Genomic DNA, 26,102 nt, shown 5'->3' on the forward strand with positions numbered 1-26,102 from the left:
AATACAGTCCTACCTCAAGAAGCAAGAAAAATATCAAATAAAGAACTTAATCTTACACCTAAAACAATTAGAGAAAGAAGAACAAAGAAACCCCAAAGTGAGCAGAAGGAAAGAAATCATAAAGATCAGATCAGAAATAAATGAAAAAGGAATGAAGGAAACAGTAGCAAAGATCAATGACACTAAAAGCTGGTTCTTTGAGAAGATAAACAAAATTGATAACCCATTAGCCAGACTCATCAGGATAAAAAGGGAGAAGACGCACATCTACAGAAGTAGAAATGAAAATGGAGAAGTAACAACAGATAGTGCAGAAACACAAAAGATCATGAGAGACTACTAAAAGCAACAATATGCCAAAAAATTGGATAACCTGGAAGAAATGCATAAATTCTTAGAAAAGTACAATCTTCCAAGACTGAACCAGGAAGAAATAGAAACTATGAACAGACCAATCACAAGTATGGAATTTGAGACTGTGATTAAAAGTCTCCCAACAAACAAAAGCCCAGGGCCAGATGGATTCACAGGCACATTCTATCAAACAGTTAGAGAAGAGCTAACACCTATCCTTCTCTAACTCTTCCAAAATATAGCAGAAGGAGGAACTTTCCCAGACTCATTCTACGAGGCCACCATCACCCTGATACCAAAACCAGGCAAAGATGTCACAAAAAAAGAATATTATAGGCCAATATCACTGATGAATATAGATGCAAAAATCCTCAACAAAATACTAGCTAACAGAATCCAATAGCACATTAAAAAGATCATACACCATGCTCAAGTGGGGTTCAGCTCTGGAATGGAAGGATTCTTCAATATACACAAATCAATCAGTGTGATACATCATATCACCAAATTGAAGGATATAAACCATATGATCATCTCAATAGCTGCAGAAAAAGCTTTTGACAAAATTCAACATCCATTCATGATGAAAACTCTCCAGAAAATGGGCATAGAAGGAAATTACCTCAACATAATAAAAGCCATATATGACAAACCAACAGCCAACATCATTCTAAATGGTGAAAAACTGAAGGAATTCCCTCTAAGAACAGGACCAAGACAAGGGTGACCACTATCACCATTATTATTCAACATAGTTTTGGAAGTTTTAGCCACAGCAATCAGAGGAGAAAATGAAATGAAAGGAATCCAAGTTGGAAAAGAACTAAAATTGTCACTCTTTGTTGATGACATGGCATTATACATAGAAAACCCTAAAGATTCTACCAGAAAACTGCTACCACTAATTGATGAATTCTGTAAAGTAGAAGGATACAAAATTAATGTGCAGAAATCTCTTGCATTCTGACACACTAACAACAAAAATGCAGAAAGAGAAATTAAGGAAACTCTGCCATTTACCATTGCAACAAAAAGAATAAAACACCGAGGAATAATTCTGCCTAAGGAGGCAGAAGACCTGTATGCAGTAAACTATAAGACACTGATGAAAGAAATCAAAGATGATACAAACAGATGGAGAGACATACCATGTTCTTGGATTGGAAGAATCAACATTGTGAACATACCTGTACTACCCAAAACAATTTACAGATTCAATGCAATCCCTATCAAATTAACAATGGCATTTTTCACCAAACTAGAACAAGAAATCTTATGATTTGTATGGAAATGCAAAAAACCTCCAATAGCCAAAGCAATCTTGAGAAGGAAAGACGGAGTTGGTGGAATTAAGCTCCCTGACTTCAAACTATACTACAAGGACATAGTGATCAAGACAGTATGGTATTCACAGAAAAATGGAAAGGAAGATCATTGGAACAAAATAGAAAACCCAGAGGTAAACCCATGCACATATGGGCACCTTATCTTTGATAAAGGAGGAAAGAATATACAATGGAGAAACGACAGCCTCTTCAATAAGGGATGCTGGGAAAATTGGACAGCAACATATAAAAGAATGAAATTAGAACACTTCCTAACACCATACACAAAAAATAAACTCCAAATGGATTAAAGAGCTAAATGGAAGGCCAGACACTATAAAACTACTAGAGAAAACATAGGCAGAGCACTCTATGACATAAACCAGAGCAAGTTCCTTTTTGACCCACCTCCTAGAATAATGGAAATAAAATCAAGAATAAACAAATGCGACCTCATGAAACTTAAAAGCTTTTGTGCAGTGAAGGAAACCATAAACTAGACAAGAAGACAACCCTCAGAATGGGAGAAAATACTTGCCAACAAAGCAACAGACACGGGATTAATCTCCAAAATATACAAGCATCTCATGCAGCTTAATACCAAAAAAGCAAACAACCCAATCCACAAATGGGCAGAAGACTTAAATAAACATTTCTCCAAGGAAGACATACAGATGGCCAATAAACACATAAAAAGATGCTCAACATCACTAATCATCAGAGAAATGCAAGTCAAAGCCACCATGAGGTATCACCTCACACAGATCTGAATGGCCATCATCAAAATATCTAGAAACAATGTTGGAGAGGTGTGGAGAAATGGGAACTCTGCTGCACTGTTGGTGGGATTGTAAGTTGGTACAGCCACTATGGGAAACAATTTGGAGGTTCCTTAAAAAACTAAAATTAGAACTACCATATGATCCAGTATTCCCGCTACTGGGCATATACCCAGAGAAAACTATAATCCAAAAAGAAACATGTACCATAATGTTCATTGCAGCACTATTTATAATAGCCAGGACATGGAAGCAACCTACATGCCCATCAACAGATGAATGGATAAAGAAGACGTGGCACATATATACAATGGAATATTACTCAGCCAAAAAAGGAATGAAACGGCACTATATATAATGAGGTGGATAGACAGAGTTTGTCATACAGTGTGAAGCAAGCCAGAAAGTGAAAAATAAATATTGTATGCTAACTCATATATATGGAGTCAAAAATTTTAAAAAATGGTACTGATGAACCCAGTGACAGGGCAAGAATAAGGATGCAAATGCAGAGAATGGACTGGAGGACATGGGGTTGAGGGGCAGGTGGCAAATGGGAAGCTGGGATGAACTGAGAGAGTCGCATAGACATATATACACTGCCAACTGTAAAATAGATAGCTAGTGGGAAGTTTCTGTATAACAAAGGGAGATCAAGTTGATGATGAGTGATGCCTTAGAGGTCCAGGACAGGGAGGGTGCGAGGGAGTCATGGGAGGGAGGGGATATGGGGATATATGTATAAATACAGCTGATTCACTTTCGCCTACCTCAAAAGCTGGTACAGAGTGCAAAGCAATTATATTCCAGTAAAGCACTTAAAAAAATAATGAAAGTGACCTACATGTCCAAATGAAAGAGGATAAGGCAAAATCCATGTGATAGAGTATTATATAGACATTGAAATGTTTGTAACAGTATAATGACATTGAAAATGGACACAATATACTGGTAAGTGAAAATAGTAAGGCACCAAACTATACAAAACATGTCATCACAAATCTATAAATATACACATTTGTATAAACACAAAAAATATTAAAAGGTTTATAAAAATACAATGGCAATTTACCTATGAATGTTGTTATTCTTTTAATAATTTTCCATGCTTATCAAAATTCCATAATACATGTTATTTTTATAATCAGAATATATTTAAATATATTTAAAAGTAGTTGTCTTATATTAATCACAGCTCTGTCTACTATAATATCATAAAATATAATTCAACAATATCCATCCATGGCAGTTAATTCTGCCTTCTTTTCTCTCCTCTCCTCCCCTATTTATTTGTCTTCTAGAGGTACCTGCTATTATCTGCAGCCCACATTACTTGAAACCCTGCCTGCTCACCATCATTGTACACAGTTCCCTCAGAGTCTTTCTCATAAAAGACCCCATGAGGCTGTATGCTGAATGGCTGGGAGGCACGGTTGTAGAAGATCACCACGATGGTGTCACCCACCTCAGCCCGGATCACTGGCCCTGGAAAATAGGAAGGAGAGACAATGGTGATGAAAATAGGGATGATCAGGGAGGATGGAAATAGAAGAGGGAAGAAACGAAAAGAGAAGTAACAAGATAGAGAACTTTTCTCTCTGCAATAATAATAGTTCTCTTTAAGTATATTGCAATTTGCAGTTATAAAAAGCACTTTAAAATCCACCACCTCATTTTGATCCTTAATCATCATTCTAAGGTACACAAGGCAGATTATATCTTCATATTTCAGATGAGGAAACTGCAGCTCAGAGAGTTGGAATTGATCTGCCAAAATTCAAACGACTGATTAGGAACAGAACCAGATCCTAAAGCCAGGGTTTTCCCCCACTCCACTGCCAGGTCCAATCCCATTTCCCCTACCTTTATTGCCCCCATTCCCACAGATGCATTTCCTGGTAGAACTCATCTAAATATCTGAGCTTGCCTCAATCCTAAACTGAATCTAAGCAGATGAAATTATTATAAACTCTATTTAGGTCCTGGACTAGGTAATCTAGCTGTGACTTTTCTAGACCTTTCTTTGCTCCACTACATACCAAATCTAACCTAGCTTGTGTATCCTTTGAGGTCATCAGCAATAGCAAGGCAATACCCTAAATACTTATGCTGCCTTTAACCCTAGTTCAGAGTTTCTGGCTTGGTTTTTACTCAATTTCTACTCCTATTTCTGAACCTCTGTTCAAAGACTAGGAACCAATACCCCACTTACAATAATGGACAAAATAATTATACAAAAGATAAGCAAGGAAATGAAGACAAACCACACAACAGACCAACTAGATATAACAAATACAGAACACGCTACCCAACAAGAACAGAATATACATTCTTCTCAAGTGCACAGAGGGCACATTCAAAGACAGGCCATACATTAGGCCACAGATTGTCTCAATAGACTTAAAAATATATCATACAAAGTATAGTCTCCATCCAAAATGGGATGAAGTTAGAAATCAATAACAGAAGGAAAACTGAAAAATTCACAAAATTGTGGAAAATAAGCAACACACTTTTAAACAACCAATATATCAGAAAAAGGATCACAAGGGAAATTAAAAAATATATAGAGGCAAATGAAAATGACAACACCACATACCAAAACATGAGATGTAGTGAAAGCAGTGCTAAGGGAAATTTTTTAATATAAATTTATTTATTTATTCATTGGCTGCATTGGGTCTTCATTGTTGTGCACAGGCTTTCTCTAGTTGTGGAGAGTGAGGGCTACTCTTCATTGTGGTGTGTGAGCTTCTTCTTGTGGTGGCTTCTCTTGTTGTGGAGCATGGGCTTTAGGCACATGGGCTTCAGTAGTTGTGGCTCATGGGCTCTAGAGCACCAGCTTAGTAGTTGTGTTGCATGGGCTTAGTAGCTCCTTGGTATGTGGGATCTTCCTGGACCAGGGCTTGAACCCATGTACCCTGCATTGGCAGGTGGATTCTTAACCACTGTGCCACCAGGAAAGCCCACTAAGGGGGGAATTTATACCTATAAACACATTTTAAAAACAAGAAAGTACTCAAACCAACAACCCAACTTTACAACTTAAGGACCTAGGAAAAAAAAAAAAAACTAACTAAACCCAAAGCTAGCAGAAGGAAGCAAATAATAAAGATAAGAGCAGAGATAAATAAAATAGAAAATAGAAAAAAAAACTTTAAAAATCAATGAAACCAAAGATTGCTTCTTCAAAAAGGTCAGCAAAATTGAAAAATCTTTAGCTATATGGATTAAGAAAAAACCAAAGAAGACGCAAATCAATAAAATCAAAATGAAAATTGGAATATTACTACTGATTCTATAGAACTGAAAAAAATATGAGAGTACTATGAACAATTGTACACCAACAAATTGGAAAACCTAGATAAAATAAACAAATTTCTAAAACAGAAAACCTAGCAAGACTTAATCATAAAGAAATTGAAAGTCTGAAAGACATATAAAGAGACTGAATCAATAATCAAAAATCTGGCAACTAAGAAAATCCCTAGACCTGATGGCTTTACTAGTGAATTCTACTAAACATTTAAAGAACTAATACCAATTGTCAAATATTCCCAAAAATATGGAGAGGAGGAAATACTTCCTAAATCATTCTATGAGGTCAGCATTACACTGATATCAAAGCCAGACAAAGATATTACAAGAAAAGAAAACTGCACACCAACATCACTTATGAACACTGATGCAAAAATCCTCAATGAAATACTAGCACACCAAATTCAGCAGCATATTAAAAAGATTACACACTGTGACTAAGTTGGTTTTATTCCTAGAATGCAGAAATGATTCAACATGCAAAAATTAATCAACATAATACACTATATTAACCAAATGAAGGAAGAATAATCATCTTGATTGAAGCAGAAAAAAAAAGACACTGGACAAAATTCAACACCCTTTAATAGTAAAAAAAAAATTCCAAAACTAGGAATAGGAGATTACTTCAACATAATAAAAGCCATATATGAAAAACCCACAGCAAACATCATATTCAATGTTGAAAGACTGAAAACTTTTCCTCTGAGATCAGGAACAAGCAAGGATGCCTGCTTTTACCACTTCTATTCAACATATTACTGGGATTTCTAGCCAGAGAAATTAGTCGAGAAAAATAAAAACCATCCAAATTGGAAATGAAGAAGTAAAATTATCTGTATTTCCATATGATATGATCTTTATCATACTTATTTAGAAAATCCTAAAGCATCCACAAAAAAAAGTTAGAATAAATGAATGCAGCAAGGTAGTAGGATACAAAATCAACACACAGTAGCACTAACATTGATAAATCTGAAAAAAGAAATTACAAAACAATTCCATTTATAATACCATGAAAAAAGAATAAAATACTTAGAAATTACTTAACCGAGGATGTAAAAGATTTGTAGAATGAAAACTACAAAATATTGCTGAAGTAAAATAGACAGAAAAATGGAAATACATTGCATGTTCATAGATCAGAAGACAATATTGTTACAGTGTCAATGCTACACAAACTATAGATTCAATGAAATTTCTATCAAAATCCCAATGATAATTTTGAAGAAATGGAAGAACCCTTTCTAAAATTCATATGTGATCTCAAGGGACTCTAAATAGCAAAACAATCTTGGGGAAAAAAGAACAAACTGGAACACATCACACTTCCTGATTTTAAAACTTACTACAAAGCTACGGTAATCAAAACAATGTGGTAGTGGCATAAAGAAGACAGACATATAGACCAATGGAATAAAATAGAGAGCCCAGAAATAAACCCTCACAGATATGAGGATGGTCTTTTAAACAAATGGTGCTGGGAAAACTGGATTTCCATATGCAAAAGAATGAAGTTGGACCCTTTCCTAACACCATATGCAAAAATTAACTAAAAATAGATCAAAGATCTAAATGCACCTAAACAATACAACTCTTGTCAGTAAACATAAGGCAAAATCTTCAGGACACTGGATTTGGCAATGATTTCTTGGCTATGACACCAAAGACACAGGTAATTTTAAAAAACAAACATGTCATATTGCACATTTTTTTTAAAATGTACATCAAAAGACACTACCAACACAGTGAAAAGGCAGCCCACAGAATGGGAGAAACATATGTGCAAATCACATATCTGCAATATCCAGAGTATATAGGGAATTCCTAAAGCTCAACAACAAAATTATAATGCAACTAAAGATGCACAAAAGACTTCAGTAGACATTTTTTCCAAAGAAGGTATACAAATGGCCAATGGGCACATGGAAAGATGCTCAATGTCACTAATCATTAAGGAAATGCAAATCAAAACTACAATGAGCTATTTCCTCACATCCATACTATGAAAAAAATCAGAAAATAAGTGTTGCCAAGGATGCATAGAAATTGGAAGCCTTGTGTACTGTTGGGATTGTAAAATGGTGCAGTCACCATGGAAAATAGCATGGTGGTTCCTCAAAAATTTAAAAATAGAATTACCATAATATCCAGCAATTCCACTTCTGTGTATATACCAAAGGTAATTGAAAGCATGTCTCAAAGAGACATTTGTGCACACATATTCATAGCAACATTATTCCAAACAGCTAAAATGCAGAAGCAAACCAAGTGTCCATTGATAAATGAAAGGATAAGCAAAACTACAATGGAAAACCTGCAATATACTACAACATGATGACCCTGAGGACATTATGCTAAGCGAAATAGTCCCAAAAAGACAAATATTGTATAATTCCATTTATATGAGGTACTTAAGGTAGTCAAAATCATAGAGACAGAAAGTAAAATGGTGGTTGCCAAGGGCTAGGGGGAGGGGAGAATGGGTAGTTATTTTTTAATGTGTATAGTGTTTCAGTTTTACAAGATGGATAGTAGTGATGGCTGTGCAATACTATGAATGTATTTAATACCATTGAACTGTGTACTTTAAAATGGTTTAAGATGGTAAATTTTAGGTTATGCATATTTTAACACAATAAAATATTGAAGATAAAAAAAAAAAAAGACTGGGGACACATACAGAATACCAGCTAATGATAGCTCCTTACTACTTGCCACCCATCCTCTTTCCCAAACCCAGTTGAGTTTCAGCTTCTTATATCTCTCTATCCAGATAATGAAACACCAATTGTCCATGTTCAGATCTCCAAAAATCAACTGGCACACACCTATCCCCAGAATATGGTCCATTACATTACTTCATTTTCAAAGTTTTCTCCCATCTGATCTATCTTATTTCCTGGCTCTACCAAGCAACTAAGCCACACCCAACTTTCCTACAGTATTTCTTTTCTTTTTTTTTTAATGTATTTATTATTTTTTGGGGGGATACACCAAGTTCAATCATCTGTTTTTATACACATATCCCCGTATTCCCTCCCTCCCTCGACTCCCCCCCCACCTTCCCTCGAGTCCCCCCCTCCTTCCCCTCCCAGTCCTCTAAGGCATTTTCCATCCTCGAGTTGAACACCCTTTGTTATACAACAACTTCACACCGGCTATCTATTTTACAGTTGGTAGTATATATATGTCTGTGCTGCTCTCTCACTTCGTCTCAGCTTCCCCTTCACCCCCACCCCCTCCCAAACCTCGAGTTCTCCAGTCCATTCTCTGCATCTGCATGCTTATTCTTGTCACTGATTCATCAGTACCATTTTTAGATTCCATATATGTGAGTTAGCATACAATATTTGTCTTTCTCTTTCTGACTTACTTCACTCTGTGTGACAGACTCTAGGTCTATTCACCTCATTACATATAGCTCCATCTCATCCCTTTTTTTTTTTAAATTAATTAATTTATTTATTTATTATTTTTTGGGGGGTACACCAAGTTCAATCAATTGTTTTTATACACATATCCCCATATTCCCTCCCTTCCTTGACTCCCCGACCCCGAGTCCCCCCCACCCTCCCCGCCCCAGTCCTCTAAGGCATCTTCCATCCTCGAGTTGGACTCCCTTTGTTATACAACAACTTCCCACTGACTATTTTACAGCTGGTAGTATATATATGTCTATGTGACTCTCTCGCTTCATCTCAGCTTCCCCTTCACCCCCCGCCCCCTCCCAGACCTCGAGTTCTCCAGTCCATTCTCTGTATCTGCTTCCTTGTTCTTGTCACTGAGTTCATCAGTACCATTTTTAGATTCCGTATATATGAGTTAGCATACAATATTTGTCTTTCTCTTTCTAACTTCACTCTGTATGACAGACTCTAGGTCTATCCACCTCATTACATATAGCTCCATCTCATCCCTTTTTATAGCTGAGTAATATTCCATTGTGTATATATACCACATCTTCTTTATCCATTCATTTGTTGATGGGCATTTAGGTTGCTCCCATGTCCTGGCTATTGTAAATAGTGCTGCAATAAACATTATGGTACATGTTTCTTTTGGGATTATGGTTTTCTTTGGGTATATGGCCAGTAGTGGAATTACTGGATCACATGGTAATTCTATTTGTAGTTTTTTAAGGAACCTCCAAATTGTTTTCCATAGTGGCTGTACCAACTTACAATCCCACCAACAGTGCAGGAGAGTTCCCTTTTCTCCACACCCTCTCCAACATTTGTCGTTTCCAGATTTTGTGATGATGGCCATTCTGATCGGTGTGAGGTGATACCTCATTGTGGCTTTGACTTGCATTTCTCTGATGATGAGTGATGTTGAGCATCTTTTCATGTGTTTGTTGGCCATCTGTATGTCTTCTTTGGAGAAATGTCTATTTAGGTCTTCTGCCCATTTGTGGATTGGGTTATTTGCTTTTTTGGTATTAAGCTGCATGAGCTGTTTGTATATTTTGGAAAACATAGGCAGAACACTCTATGACATACATCAAAGCAAGATCCTTTTTGACCCACCTCCTAGAATCATGGAAATAAAATCAAGAATAAACAAATGGGACCTAATGAAACTTAAAAGCTTTTGCACAGCAAAAGAAACCATAAACAAGACTAGAAGGCAACCCTCAGAATGGGAAAAAATAGTTGCCTATGAAACAACGGACAAAGGAATAACCTCCAAAATATACAAACAGCTCATGCAGCTTAATACCTACAGTATTTCAGTGTTATACTGTGCTTTAGAACTTCTAGATACTTTCTCTAAGGTCAGGCCCTACACTTTTTTCCGCATCCCTCACCATAGCAAGCATGTCTACATGTCATGCCAATCTGCTCCTGGCATGAACCTGAACAGTCTTACTGCCTTATATAGCCTTTCAGAAATACACCTAGAGAATAACGTTTAAAAGTGTCATCTGTACAACATTGCTATCAGAAGATGTTCAATAAAAAAAGGATTTCAGTAGTAAAGTAAATATAAGAAATGCTATATACTCTACTCCCATCTTGGAGATTCTTGACCAACGAAAGTAAATCCAAGGCTCTGGGAAGCCCTGTATCAAAGAACATTATTTGACTATGCTTAACTTAGTGTTTTTGCAGACACATTCAGTCCCATAACCCTTTTTCACAAAACACTCATCTCTTAGGACTCACTTTGGGAAATGTTAGTCTAGGGGGTATTTCTGAGCTGCCACCAGGATCCAGTTCCCAAGTCCTCCCCAATTCTCTGGCTGTAGTCAATTGAATTCATAAGTTAAGGATTCCTCACCCAGGATTCCAAGATGCTTATCTTCCTCCAGCTGCACCTTTTCCTGGAATGTCTCATCTTGGAAGGCTTCATATCGTACTTTCCAGTAAGTACCCCCGATTCGGCTGGAACTCTTCTGGAAGAATTTATCTGAGCCACTGGTGTATAAGGGGGCAAATTTCAAATGATTTAGCCATATGTCAAACAGACTCCCATCTCACCCTTGTTCTCATCAAGTTATGCATCTTTGTGATTGGGAAGGAACTCAGAGATCATCCAGGTTAACTTCCACCCAGTGAAGGTATCTCCTCTGGTGAGAACACAAATTAGTGATACACAGCTTCTGCTTGAGCCTTTCCAAAATCAGGGAACTCATTTTCAGAGAAAGCAATTATTTTTCCTGTTGCATAGTTTTAATGATTGGAGTTCTTTATAGTAGGCCGAAATCTTCTTGCTTATAAGTTCTAGACACTGGGATCAGTTCTGTTCTCCAGAGTTAAGTAGTCTTACATCTGTCCTTAATTATCCTCAGGTACTCAAGATCCATTCTTCCCTTAATCAATAATATCTTTCATTCAAAAATGAAAGCCCACTAACTTAGCAAGACCAGTTGCAGATTCTTAGAAGCCATACTGACACCCAAGTGCCTACTTTCCTGTTTTCTGCAGATCCATTCCATTATTTTCTACTGGAAGATTGGATGTCCTAGAATATTTCTCCATAAACTCTTTCAGTTATATATCAAGTGCCTCATTTGGAAAGACCTGGAATCACTGATAGCTCAGTGAGTTAGTATAACTTAAGGCCTAGCAATTGATTAGGGCACTAACCTTCTACCCTACCTTGCCCACATCTGAGTCATGGATGAGGCATGAGAATTTGGAGAAAGTCCCAAGGATGGGCATGGAATGGCCATAAGGCAGCTTGCTTCCTCTCTTCCTACACTTGTCAGAGTACACTTTACACATCAGCTTAAATGTCTCCTTCACACTATGGTAAAGAAAGGAAGGAGCAAAGAGGTAAATAATTGGTAAATTAGAGTTGGAGAAATGCTACTTTAAATGATCCGGCCCACCTGGGCCTTCTTTTCTGCTTGGATCCTTTGCTGGGAATATGACATAACCATACAAAAACTTTATAGCTCCCCAAGAGCAAGCACTCCTGGGGGCAACCAGAATTTGGCTAACAGTTGTGCCATGTAACTCCAGACAGACAAGGATTGTGACCCCCAAGTGAAGTGAGAGATTTCTGAGAGAGAGTAATAGGTATTTGTGGTTGGGCCCAGGAGTAGGGAGAGGGAATACACTACCTCTTACCTGCCTGGCTCCCTCAGATTCTTCCCTGTACTCCCATCATGCCCCATTGGGCCGTAGTCCCATTGAATCTCATGGGCCTCGATGAAGTACTGCCGGACTTTGCCTGTGAGTAGGTTCATGGGAGGTGCCATGGAGCAAGACTTGACCTTGTAGAGTGCTTGCATGCCACCTGAAGGAAGAACATCACAGCTGGCTCCATTCCACCCAATACATCTTCTACCCAGGTGACTCATCTTTCTCCTTCTCCTAATGTTTCCCCCTTCTGTCCTCCACTAGGCTCTTTACTCTGGCCTCCAAATGGGCTACTTTCTCTCACTCCTAAAGTGCCTGGCTAGGAGAGAGGGAGCCCATGTGAGAATTCAAGTATCTCCACCTTCTCACCACCACTAGGACTCATTTACCAGATCCTGATTCTTGCCTCTGCAAAATGCTTACATTGTAGCAACACAGAGCTTGAAGTCAAAATACCTTAGTTCAAGTCTAAGCCTTATCATTACCTATAAGACCTTAGGCAAATCACTTCCTAGATCTGAGCTTAACCCCTGATTCATAAATGGAGAGGATAGGGAAATCTACCACACTAGGCCCATGGGAGGATCAAATTTTAAAAAGAGGAATAAGTTATTTGTAAAGTGGGATGCTCCCAAAGTAATGGAACATCTTCTATACGTGAAGATGAAGCTTCACACTTGGGACTGTCAGGAAAGGGTAGATTCTACGTAGTGTTTCCAAATGTGGAAAATGTTACACTGAGCCATAGTGGTAATGGATGATACTGTGTTATATTTGCTTGGCTAATTATACAGGTCATTCAGGTACATTACCTCATTTGAGTCTCACAACATCCCAAGGAGATTTGAAATTTTAAATTAGAAATCTGAGGTATGAAGAAGGAGGAGGTAAGGATATTCATTTTTGTTGAATGTATACTATATGCCAGGCCCTATGTCAGATGATTTACATATGTTATCTCCTTCAATCCTCATAACTAGCCTGTAAAACAGAAATTTAATGTCCCCTTTTGCAGATGATGAAAATCTAGGATCAGAGAGATTAAGTAACTTGCCCAAGATTACACAGCTAGTCAGAGGTAGATTTAAGATTTAAGTGCCTATGCTTTAACTGCAAATTTGAGAACTTGTTTTCTTTTCTTTTCTTTTTCCCTTCAGAATTGATTTAATAAAATCTTAAGTTATTTGAATGCTTCAGAATGGAGAAATGCTTCTAGTTCGTGTTTGTTGAGGACAACAAATAACCCACAAGTTTTTCATTATCTTAAGCTCCTGGGAAAGGAAAACCACTGTTGCTTCTTTTTCTCCTATTTCTCAATTTCCAAATTACTTTTTTTGCATTCTTGGGACATAGAGCCCAACTATATTCTGGATGAGTTTTATCATAACATAGAAGTTTGCTGCGACCCATAACAAAAGAAACATGCACTGAGAACTAAGTTAATGAATATAGCAGGGCTATTTATAGTGGCTTTTAAAAATACCTCCTTCAAAAAAACAAACAACCCAATTAAAAAATGGGTAGAAGTTCTAAATAGACATGTCTCCAAAGAAGACATACAGATAGCCAACAAACACATGAAAAGATGCTCATCACCAATTATTAGAGAAATGCAAATCAAAACTATAAAGAGGTATCACCTCACACTGATCAGAATGGACATCATCAGAAAATCTATAAAAAATAAATGCTGGAGAGGATATGGAGAAAAGGGAGCCCTCTTGCACTGTTGGTAGGAATGTAAATTGATATAGCCACCATGGAAAACAGTATGGAGGTTCCTTAAAACTCCAAAAATAGAATTACCATATGACCCAGCAATCCCACTACTGGGCATATACCGAGAGAAAACCGTAATTCAAAAAGACACATGCACCCCAATATTCATTGCAGCACTATTTACAATAGCCAGGTCATGGAAACAATCTAAATTTCCATCAACCTACGAATGGATAAAGAAGATGTGGTGCATATATACAATGGAATAATACTCAGCCATAAAAAGGAACAAAATGGGGTCATTTGTAAGGACATGGATGGACCAAGAGACTGTCATACAGAGTGAAGTAAGTCAGAGAGAGAAAAACAAGCATCGTATATTAACGCATATATGTGGAATCTAGAAAAATGGTACAGATGAACTGGTTTGTAATGCAGAAATAGAGGCACAGATGTGGAGAACAACATATGGACACCAAAGAGGGAAGGCGGGGTGGGATGAATTGGAAGATTGGGATTGACATATATACACTAATATGTATAAAATAGATAACCAATAAGAACCTGCTGTAGAGTGAGTACTTGTTTTCTTCTCTTGTATCCACTGTCTTGGTCTCATCATTCCCTTGTCTCTAAGATTCAAAGTCCCATTATCTCTCTGAAACCTCGTTACAACATTATAAGGCAGGAATGATTGCAGTCCTCAGATGAGGAAACATAGACTCAAAAAAGTGATATGTCTTACCAAATGTAACTCATTGGTGGAACCAGGTTTTGAATCCAGGCTTGTCTGGCTCTAAGGCTTATGCTTGATTCACTATTGCACTGCATCCCTAACCTCCATCCACATTCAATGGAACATGAATACCTGGCTCCTCTTGGGTCAAACCTACCATTCTAGACTCAATATCCCACCAGTCTATAATGCCTCACCTACTCAAATCCACTTTCACATACTCACATATCACTTTCCTGACATTCATCTGATTTACACATTTCAAATAATTCTAGAAAGTGAGAGCTGAAGATCTTAGAAACTATTTAAACCAAATCCCTCATTATATATATATATATATATATATATATATATATATATATATATATATATATGGCAAACGAAGCATAGAAGTGGGAAAGGACTTTTCGAAAGTCATATAGTGATTTTTTAACGGTTTTCCACAGAGCTGAGACAACAACGTAAACCTTACCTCCTAACTAATTCTCTTTCCATTGCCTCATATGTTTCTCCACTCCTCTGATGCTCTTCAGTACACAGTGCCATTACTTCAACCATTCTCCTTCTAAACTTATTGCTGTTGGATTCCAACTACAGTGTCACTACTTGCCCACAATACTCCATGAACTCCTGAAGAAGCCTTACTCTTCTTCAACTAATTACTCCTTCCCTCCCTGTTTAATTAGTAGCAAATATTATCAGGTCTTAATTCCTTAGAATTCTGAGCAAAAAGGGGGCAGCTTAAAAGTTCACTCATCCATTCCTATACCATCTTATGTTAGAAATGGGGAAGATGAAACCCAGAGAGCCATGCCCCAGGTCAACCTGCAATTTAATGGCTGAGCCAGGAAAAAACCTGGAATACCAGAATTCTAGTCTAATGTTTCATCATTTATATACAGCTATCTCACCTGAAAGGCCAATCTTATCACTCCAGGCCAGAAACCCAGGCTCCTGATAACCATCACTACCACCTATGTCTGTAGGATTAGAGATGTTGGATCTCACCTTGCAAGTGACTATTCACTTGACAGCTAATTAACCAGGTGCCAGGTTCCTGAGGCACCATCTCAGCAGTGACAAAGGTGGCTGGAAAAATATGAGCCACATCAGTTCGGTGGCCTCTGACTGTCAGCATCTGTCCATGGAAGAAAGCTGTGTGGACATCTACCTCATTGCCCATACCAAACAAGTGCCAGGCCACACGCTTCTGTGCACACATGCTCAGATCTGGTAAGTTTCCAAAGACAAAGCCATTGATTGCTGCAAGAAAAAAAAAACACAAAGAAAATGTCAGAATTAGGAAAGGACAGCCCGATGAGAGAAGCCTTACCATCTAACAATAATAATAGGTAACATTTAGATGAGGATTCAAAGAGCACACTGTGCTGACCATGCGCATTATCTCATATAAATCTCACAAACAGCCATAGGAAATAGGCAGAATTCACTGTTATTATGGAAAAAAGGTGAAAATCAAGGCTTAGATAGGTTAAGTTACTTCTTTCCTAAGACCACAGAGATATGAAGGAGTAGAGCCAGGATTCCAACAAAGCAATCTGAGGAAGCTTTCTAAGAAATGGGGTTTATTTTACAAACTTTCATTCCTTCTAGGCCAATTTCCTTCTGAAATTTCCACAGGGCAGTTATCAAGTTAGCTGACTAAATATTATAATTAATATAAGCAATTTGTATAAAACTCAAGAGAAATTTGAGCTCTCCAAGCCACCCTTTGCATCTTCCATCTGAGTTTTCACATACCCTTGCGACTCTCTGGTTTTGAGCCCACCTCTGTCACCAAGTAAATCACTCCCATAATTAAAAGCAAAATCAACTTATTTTCATTTCTAAAATCAGTTCTCTGTCTATGTCTCAGGTCATTTGGGACTTTAGTTTGTTTTAAATTTAATTAAGATGGTCGACTCCCTTTTGGGAAGTCATTTCCTTTCTCTACAAAATGTATAATTTTTCCAGTTTGCATCCTTTTTAGAACAAAGAAATGTTAACTAATTATATCAGTGGGCAACCCTCACCAAAGTGACTTGAGCATATAATATATGACTGGAGTCAACAGCCTGGACTATTCCACTTTAGGAAGCAGGGTACCTACTGGCAAGAGCACAGCCTGTGCAGTCAGACATATCAGAGTTGGAATTTATCTGTGCCATTTATTTTCTGTGAAACCCTAGAGCCTCGGTTTCCTCATGAGTGAAACAGGGAAAGGCCACCTACTAGTCATGGTCCTTAGGGGGATTAAATAGAACCAGGTATGTGAAAATATCCACCAAATGCTAGGCCCAGTGGACACCTTCCATCGGTGTTCACTGTCATAGTGTGGACACCTAATCCCAGCTCACCATGCATCCTGTTGCTCTCCTGAAAGTCCTCATCTTCTTTGTCCACTGAGGTAGGGTCTGAGCAGTAAGTGGCAATGTTCTCATTGATGTGCCAGCTAAGATTCTCATCTATCACACTGAAGAGCAGGAAGAAATCATTGTCCACATCCTGCCGCTGAGGAGGGAAGTTCCCATCCAGGGTTCCTAGGGAAAGTAAGAAAAGAGCCTTTAAGAACCTTCTTTCTTTAGCAACAGTAAGCTGTAAGAGGTACTTATAAGTAAAGAATAGAAAGAGAGGGGCCTTAGTTGTCTATCAGCAACAGAAAAGTAGATAGAGCCTTTTGCTGCTAATTTCTATTTCCAAATTCCCCAGATAAAACCACCAATTCAGTTGACCCTAGGACTTGAAGGTAAGGTACATAGGATCTAGAATAATTCCTCCCATCATCCCTGACTGTGTTTTCAACCCAGGGCCTTAATCTGATCACACTCTAGCAACACACAGGTCTTCAGGCCTGACTATACCTTAAGCATACCTTATTTTGAAAAACCCCCGCAATCCTCCCCAAATTCTGATGGCTACACTTTCAATCCTATCCGACAAACTATTAATACACACCTTACTCTTATGTAACTTGACTTCCGTCATGACTAATTTGTTTTTTAAATGAAATTTAAAAAAAAGTATCAGTGTTTTCAAAATATTTTGTTTGTTTTTAGAAAAAGAAAAGTAATGAAATAGAAAAAACAGTGAAAAGGGAGTTTGGAAGGTTTTATTCCTGCTAATAAACTAGGGTGCTAAATTAACACTCCCCAGGATGCTGCTCAATATGTAGGTGACTCAACTAAATCACTGCTTCCCTTAGATAGCCCAAACTGTACTCACAGCCCACATTTGAGGCTTATACCTCTTTTACAGGTTATAAGGGGTCCAATGAGGCCAGTAGCAATGTCTCGTGGAGCATCTACATGAGAATGGTAGATCCAGGTGAGGCATGCTGGGTCAGCATCAGTGGGTGCATGACCTTCTGGAATGGTCCAATTGTAAATGTGGCTGCCTCCCGGGGGAACAGAGTCATCAGCTTTCAGCCAACCAGAAGAACCATCTGGATATAAGGATCCTAGAAAATAAAATTGCACCTGCTTAGTCCTAGGGTGAGTGAGAGGGAGCCTGGCAGATGTAGAAGCCAGGAGAGGGCTGACGTATGGGACACCTAGTTCTGGTCTTGTGGAAAGTCGAGTTCCAAAGTTTAACACAGTGTTCCTCACAACCTGAGGAAAGCACAGATTAAGATAATATCTAGCCAAGAACCCTAGACCACAAATCAACAGTGGGTAGAAAGGTAGCAGCCCTTGGGGAAGAAGCTATGGCCATAGAAAGTGCTGTACAGCCTAACCTAGTAATGCTCTAGTGCAAAGCCAATGACATGGAGGCAAGAGAGAAGAAAAAAATTCCCTTCCTTCGAACACTCACTTTGTAAAACAGAAAGCAGACAATCACAGAATTTCCATCTAAAGGCAACTTAGTGATCAATTGTTCTACTTCCCATTTTAAGAAAGAGAAAACAGGAAAAATAGCTTGCCCAAGGTCATACAGGGAGTTAACGGTCAAGTTAGGACCTTCTGACTTCGCTCTCTATTCCCCTCACTCACTGTTGTGTCAGTATTATAGGTCATTGGGTCTGGGATAGTAGGAGACACAAATGAGTAAACTGATCTCCCTCTTAAGAAAAAAAAAAAATGAGCCTTTTGGAAGACTGCGGCACCAGAATAATGCTCCCTTACATTCACAGAACACTTCTCTCTTTCCAAAACAGTCAAATATTTTATGGAAATGCTATTCAAGTAACTCTTTGTGATAAAAGGTAAGTTGAATCTACATTCTTAATGAAGAATTTGAGGTTCAGAGAGGGACAGTGACTTGTCCAAAGTCACACAGTATGTGAATAGCAGAAATGATAACAGTAGCCAGCCATATTTTCTCTGAGGAGACTCCTTGCCACCTCAGATCAAAAAGGAAGACTAACCATGATTAAAATCCCTAAAAAAAAAAAAAAAAAGGAAGACTACCTTCATTCCTAGCTCCTCTTTCTCAGATGGCAGTAAAGAAAAAGGGATATTTGTTGCAGGTAGGAAAAAAAGGATGGGCTGATTTACCTTCTGAGTCCTTCTCATAGAAAACACCATGGGGGTGGATGGTGTAGGGACGAGTGGCAAAATTCTTCAGGTGAATGAGAATGACATCTCCCACTTCGGCCTGCAATACTGGCCCCAGGAAGCCCAACCAGGCTGGCTGAACCACTTCATCCATGTATGAACCATCCCTGTATTCCTTGTAGATGGTCTTCTTGTAGCTGCTCCCTATTCGGTTCTTGTCAGACTTCAGGAAGCTGGAAGCTACTCTGGGAAGGAAGGAAAGAGAGTCACAATTTTCCCTTTTTTCCAGAGGAGGCTGACCAAAATGTGACCATCTTTGTTTAGGGCAAAACAAGAGGAAATGGGATTATACTGATCGAAATATGAAAGCTTTAGGTTAGAATCTAATTGTTAGACAATGAGAAATATTAGGTTAAAGTATATGAATTTGTTAATATTTGAGTACTCTAAGCTATAAAAATAGGCAATTTCACTCAGTACACCCTAATAATATAGAGTAATGGGGAGGCAACCAACTATGGACTGACTCTTTTTAAGTGATCAACTCCCTATCCAGGTGGCCTGACTTTAGTGTTGTCCTGCTATATGTGGGAAGTCGTATCACATAGTGGTTAAGATCACAAACTCTGGAGCCAGAAAGTTTCAATTAAATGCCAATATTGCCATTTCCAAATCTGCAGGACTTTTAGCAGGTTATTTAACTTCTCTGTGCATAATTTCCCCATCTATAAAATGGAGATAATCATGGTACTAGTTGTTATTGGTGACTAAAATAACTAAAATACATAAAGAGTTTAGAGAAGTGCCTGAAAAATAGTAAAAAAGTTAATAAATGTTAACTATTACTTCAAAGTATTGGAGATGGGGGAATGACAAAGTTATCTCTCAAAGATACTTTTAATACAGACTCTGTAACTCCAAAATTAAATAAGTAGAAAGATGGTTTGTCAAAAAAGACAGCTGCTCTTCTTACTCTAATTCTTCCTAGAGAGCTCTGAGATGTTACAGTCAACTTTGGAAAACTCTGAGGCTTTGGAGAGACAAAACAATTTGTGATCACAAAATATTTTTTAATATATAAATTTGGTTTTTTCAACAGATACTTGTGGAACACCTGCAAAGCTCTAAGATCAAGAAAGGTTAATCCTGTGGAATCTGTGAGAGGCAGAATGGTGAGAAGAGTACCAGCTTCATATCCACGTTACCCAGGTTCAAATAATATCTCTTCTATTTATTAGCTGTTGGACTTGGGCATGTCACTTGATCTCCCCGAGCCTCTGTTTTCTTATCTATAAGATGAGAATATCCATACTCACCTCCTAGAGTTTCTGTAAGAAATAGGTGGCACAAAGTATATAAATTTCTAGTGTGGTGCCTGTCACAAAGTGTTACATAAGTTATAGCTATTGCTATTCTTCCTTGATTCTAAGGCTGATCTTATTTTTTCACATTTTCACATATCTTAAATCAATATAGTTCCATTGAACTATAGCAGCATACATACACTACACACATCTTAAAAACACTGTATATATTTCATGTTTCTTGCTTGTTTAAAAGCTAAACACCTATTATTAAACAGCATTGTGGATATCACCTTAGAATCCAGGCAATATGGAATGACCTTTAGGACCCTAAAAATGCTGAGGCACCTCAGTGTGGAAAAGCAGACTCCACATGGGATGCTGGCTCCTGAGTCAACTAGTCATCTTTTCAGGAACTGTACCACTGAGCTTATGGCCCAGAGAGATCAGGAGCTGGCTGCAGCCACACCCTGGGAAAACATCCTCAAGAGCTACCTATTGACCTCAAGGGTGCCCCTCCCTAACTCCATCTCTAATTCCACAAGAGATTAAACCTACGTGTCACTGTCCAGAGGCTGGTTCGTGATGATATTCCTTCCCGTAGGAGCATAGTTCCACTGCACGTCCTGGATGCCCAGGTAGTAGACTCTAGTGGCCCCATCAGTCACTCGGGGCCACAGGGGTTGCACGAACAGCAGAGCCCAGAGGAGATGGCCTGGCTGCATGGCACACATTACTCTGGGAAGCAGGCAAATGAATAGCTGCTGGTATAGAAGAAAGAGAACAAAGGGGCTTTGCATGTGTCTGGAAAAGTAAAGAGGCAAGAACCAGACTGAGTGACTGAGAAAACAGAAACCAATTAGCCTAGAATCTCTGCCTTAGCTGATTCTTTTCAACAAGTGTTCAATGATCTCTACACATTGGATTTTGGAGGGCAAAGTTAAAAATCACTTGTACTGACAATTGTGTATCACTTTCTTTAGAAGAGAAATCTGGATCCATTTTCTTCAGCAGTGTAGAAAGAAGAATATACCCTGGCCCAAAAATTAGGAAACAGGCATCAGTAGCCTGATTGAGCCACTGACTCAGTACCCGAATCAAGTCACTAATTCTCTCTGTGTCTCTGTTTTCATCATTGCCACTTTCCATCCTCTATGAACTGTATTTAAAAACAAATGAGAATTTACCAAAAGACATTTACTAGAATGTTCATAGACCCAAACTGGAAAAAGCCAACACTTCCATGAACACTATAATGGATGAGTAAATTGTATTTTATCCATATAATGCAATTCTGTATAGCAATGGTAATGAGCAAACTAATGCTGTACATGAAAATATGAATGCCTCTCACAAATATAATGTTGCAGAAAGAAACCAGACACAAAAGACTACAAATTGTATGATTTCATTTATGTAAATTACAAAATAAGGCAAAACTAATCTATGCTGTTAGAAGTCAGGATAATGTTTGCTCTTGAGGTAGGGATCAGTGACTGGTAAGGAAGAGGAGGAAGGTTTCTAGAAAATGTTCTGTTTCTTGATTTACTTACCAGTTACACGGGTATGCTCACTTAGCTGTGAACTTAACACATTTGTCAGAAGAAATGTTCTCTGCCATGCACAAATCCATTTCATGTGTCCAATCTTGAGTTGGAATTAGAACTAAGCCTCTAGCCTTTCATTCCAATACATCAGCTAGACAGACTTCTCGGGACTAATATGAAGCACTCAGTCATACCATAAACAGCTACAGTCAATCCCAGAAACACAGGCAACATAACAAACACAAATATACATACACTTGCGTATACACAGACACATGCAGTCATATAAAAGCAGAGATGCGCACACTTGCATCCTCACTAGAACCATAGTGTCACACAGAGTCTTAGTCACTTTCATAATAATAATAATAATCATAGTAGTAGTAGCAGTAGTAATAATAATAATAACCTATAATGGAAAATAATCTGAAAAACTATGTGTGTATATATATACATACTTTTGTGTACATACATACATACATATATATATAAATAATTGAATCACTTTGTTGTATACCAGAAACTAACACAGCATTGTAAATCAACTATACTTCAATTTAAAAAAAATAAAATCAGTATTTATAGTGTGCTCATGACATGTCAGACATTGTTCTAAGTGTTTTACAGATTAAACAATTCAATCCTCACAACAACACTATGAAGCAGATGCCATTACTATCCCCATATTATAAAAGGAGAAACTGCAGAACAGAGGTATAAGGTAATTTGTCCAAGTTCACCTTAATTAACAATCAGTAGAGTTGGGTTGTGAGCTCAAGGATATATGGGTCCAGTGTCTATGTTTATGTTTTTTATTGATGTATCAGTGACTTACAATATTATATTAGTTTCAGGAATACATATTCTTAATTACCATGCTATACTACCTTTCACAAAATATACTTGCATACTCACAGAGAACATGTACAGACATACCTTGTTTTATTGTGCTTTACTTTATTTCACTTCACAGACATTGTGTTTTTTACAAATTGAAGATTTGTGGCAACTCTGCATTTTCAGATGATGTTTAGCACTTTTTAGCAACAAAATATTTTCAAATTCAGGTATGTACATTTTAAAGACATAATGCTGTTACACACTTAATAGACTACAGTATAGTATAAACATAACTTTTATATGCACTAGGAAACCAAAAAAATTGTGTGAAGATTTATTACGATATTAACTTTATTTCAGTAGTTTGGAACCGAACCCACAGTATATCCAAAGTGTGCTTGTATATGCTTATAGCTACAGTCATATCTGAGAAAATCCCATATACTCTGAAATGTGCAATCATATGTAGTTATGATCACTTCCAGAAACAGATACATATATTTACATAGGCAGAGACACATCTAATCAATATCATTCATGATGATGATAATAATGATGGCAACATTCATGGAGAAATTACTACACAATAAACATGATGCTCAGTTTTTTATATAAATTATTTCACTAAATCCTCAACCTAAGCACATGATATGAGGGATGATTAATCAAAAATAGAAAATCAAAAATATGCACAGACTCACATGTGGATAGAAAATCCCCAGATATTTATCCTGATTGATAAACAGGACTATAGACTTCCCTACAAATTTTCAGACCCCTCCACACAAAATAGTGGCCCAAATGTTTAATCCCCAGTCTTCATATGACATTTGGAAGAAAGCCCTTAATATGGGGGAGGACCTGTTCTTGGATTCCTCTTTCTAAAACCTGGCTTCCCTACTGACCAGTTGTGTAGCCTGGGTAATACTTAGCCACTCTGAACCTGTTTTCTTATCTATAAAATATATCTAATAATATAAGCCTTGGAGAAGTAAATTAGAAAACTTACATGAAAAGGCTGCAGTACAATTAGTGTTTAGAACATAACAGAGAGTAAATGCTGGTTTCCTTCCTCTTCCTTCTCCTTCCTGGTGATAGTTTGTTAATTTATCCTTACTGTCTCCCACACATCATACGTTCTATATTTCAACTCTAAGGGCTAACTTAAATCCTAACTACTCCAGAAGGCCCCCTCTAGCCTCTCCATATTTCTATCCTCTGAAGAACTACTTACCCTTTATAACATCCAAATGCATGAAGTCAAACTTTGTATTATCTTTGTCTCATAAGCTGCCTCATGAACTGTTTTTATTTACCAGATTGGACTGTAAACTCCTTGAGGGCGGATGTTATGTCTTAGATGTCTTTGTGTATCTATTGGCAGATATAGTGATGGCGGTCCTGTAGGTATAACATAAACGGCTACTGCTAAAGTGACATAAAGCAACATAGACATACATTTTCCCACCAGTTGACTTTAGTTCAAGTTCGCCACTGATTCAAAGAGTGACCTTAGTGAGCCTCAGTTTTCTCATCTATAATATAACAGAGCTGACTATATAGTTCTTACTTTTGCAGGGTCATGGATGTTTGAGAATATGATGAAATGCAAAAACACAGAACTACAAAAACGTTTTATATAAAGAGCTCTCAAAGAGTCCTTCTAGCTCTCACACTCACTGATGAAACAGAGATGCATTCACATGCACCAGCATATAGCATCACATATGGTCACACAACTAGCATGTCCTCAAGCAAGGAGGGAGTGCCCTTGATTCAATGAGAATCTGAATGCAACATGCATCTCTTTCAAGCTTCCTTATCAAAGAGGTGCCAGCAAGGCTGTTATGCCTTACACTCACCTAGAGAGAAAACTGTCCCAGGTAAGAGTTCCATAATTGAAGAAGCACATAGTTAACTTACAAATATTCCCAGAAGAGAGTGGTATAGAACTTCAGCAGTAAATGAACAAGTATTCAAAGGGTGACTAATGACCAAAAGGACTAGACAATTGAACCTGAGAAAAAAATGCAACTTAGCATTTGCCTAGCACTTTTTACTCTACAGTATGCTTTTCATTATTTAATTCTCACACTCTTTAAGATAAGGATTTTCTTCCCCATTTTGCATTGAGGACACAGGTTTTGGAATCAGACTGCCTAAACAAATCCTGGTTTCGCTTTTTCTAGATGTGTGACTTGATAAATTGCTTCACTTCTCTAGCCATAGTGTTTTCATCTTTGGGACACAGAACAAATATTATTTGCTACATCTCAGAGTAGTTGTGAGGATTAAATGAATTAAGATCTGTAAGTGAATAGAACACAGATAAGTACTCATGAGCACAAGTAAGAGATCAAAAAGTATTAGTGGCTATGATTATCACAGACAAGGAAATAGGTTTAGAAATGAAAATTGCTGGGATAATAAAGCTTTAACGTTTTATGGATAGCTGTAACACATACACACTCATAAGTTCCTATATACAATATCACATTGTAAGCATACAGACACATGTATGTGGCTGGAATTAGTTTCTTTGGAAGGAAATTGATATAATGAAAAGAACCAGAACTCTTGAGTCAGATAAACTTAGGTCTGAGTACTGTTTTTAGTTGTGTTTGAAAGAACTTATATTTATCAGATACCTACTAAGTCCCTGATGCTATAAGTTTTCATTTCTTCTAGTCACTAACTTCCTTTTTCTATTCCCAAAGCTGCATTTGTTGTTGCTATTATTATTGCTGTTGTTTTTAAATTTGGTTTATCGTTATAAAACAGAAGAAAGGGAAAACCTGTAACATTTTTTTAGAATCACTTGGATATTTTGTGGATAAATTGAAAGACTTTAGACTCTAGAAAAATAGACTCTAGTTATGGATTCATAATTTATTAGTTGTATGATATAGAGCAAGTCATCTAGTTTCTTGAGCCTCCGTTTCCTCATCTTTTAAATGGAGATAATCTCTGCTTTGGGCTCCTTATTAGTTTGCTATGAGGATCAAATGAGATGAAGGATTTGTAAAGCCTTACATAAACTTTTCACTTGGGCAGGGCTATTTTTTCTCAGCTGAGCCCATAAGAGGAGGTCTTCTAG

At 37.6% G+C, this 26,102-nt stretch overlaps 1 protein-coding gene across 1 annotated transcript in view; it reads right to left on the bottom strand.

Annotated features, from left to right (window-relative positions):
• The window catches only part of HEPH (hephaestin), a 119,883-nt gene that overhangs the window by 91,934 nt on the left and 1,847 nt on the right, over positions 1–26,102 (bottom strand). The window contains exons 2-9 of the mRNA XM_057719108.1: positions 21,177–21,379; positions 19,315–19,559; positions 18,066–18,278; positions 17,179–17,361; positions 15,830–16,084; positions 12,355–12,523; positions 11,060–11,196; positions 3,812–3,943 (exon numbers count right to left, since the gene is read on the bottom strand). Coding sequence (XP_057575091.1) covers positions 3,812–3,943; positions 11,060–11,196; positions 12,355–12,523; positions 15,830–16,084; positions 17,179–17,361; positions 18,066–18,278; positions 19,315–19,559; positions 21,177–21,379 — 1,537 coding nt within the window. The remainder of the gene's footprint in view (positions 1–3,811; positions 3,944–11,059; positions 11,197–12,354; positions 12,524–15,829; positions 16,085–17,178; positions 17,362–18,065; positions 18,279–19,314; positions 19,560–21,176; positions 21,380–26,102) is intronic.

The sequence above is a fragment of the Hippopotamus amphibius genome, chromosome X, assembly GCF_030028045.1.
Source record: "Hippopotamus amphibius kiboko isolate mHipAmp2 chromosome X, mHipAmp2.hap2, whole genome shotgun sequence".
Taxonomy (NCBI): Eukaryota; Metazoa; Chordata; class Mammalia; order Artiodactyla; family Hippopotamidae; genus Hippopotamus; species Hippopotamus amphibius.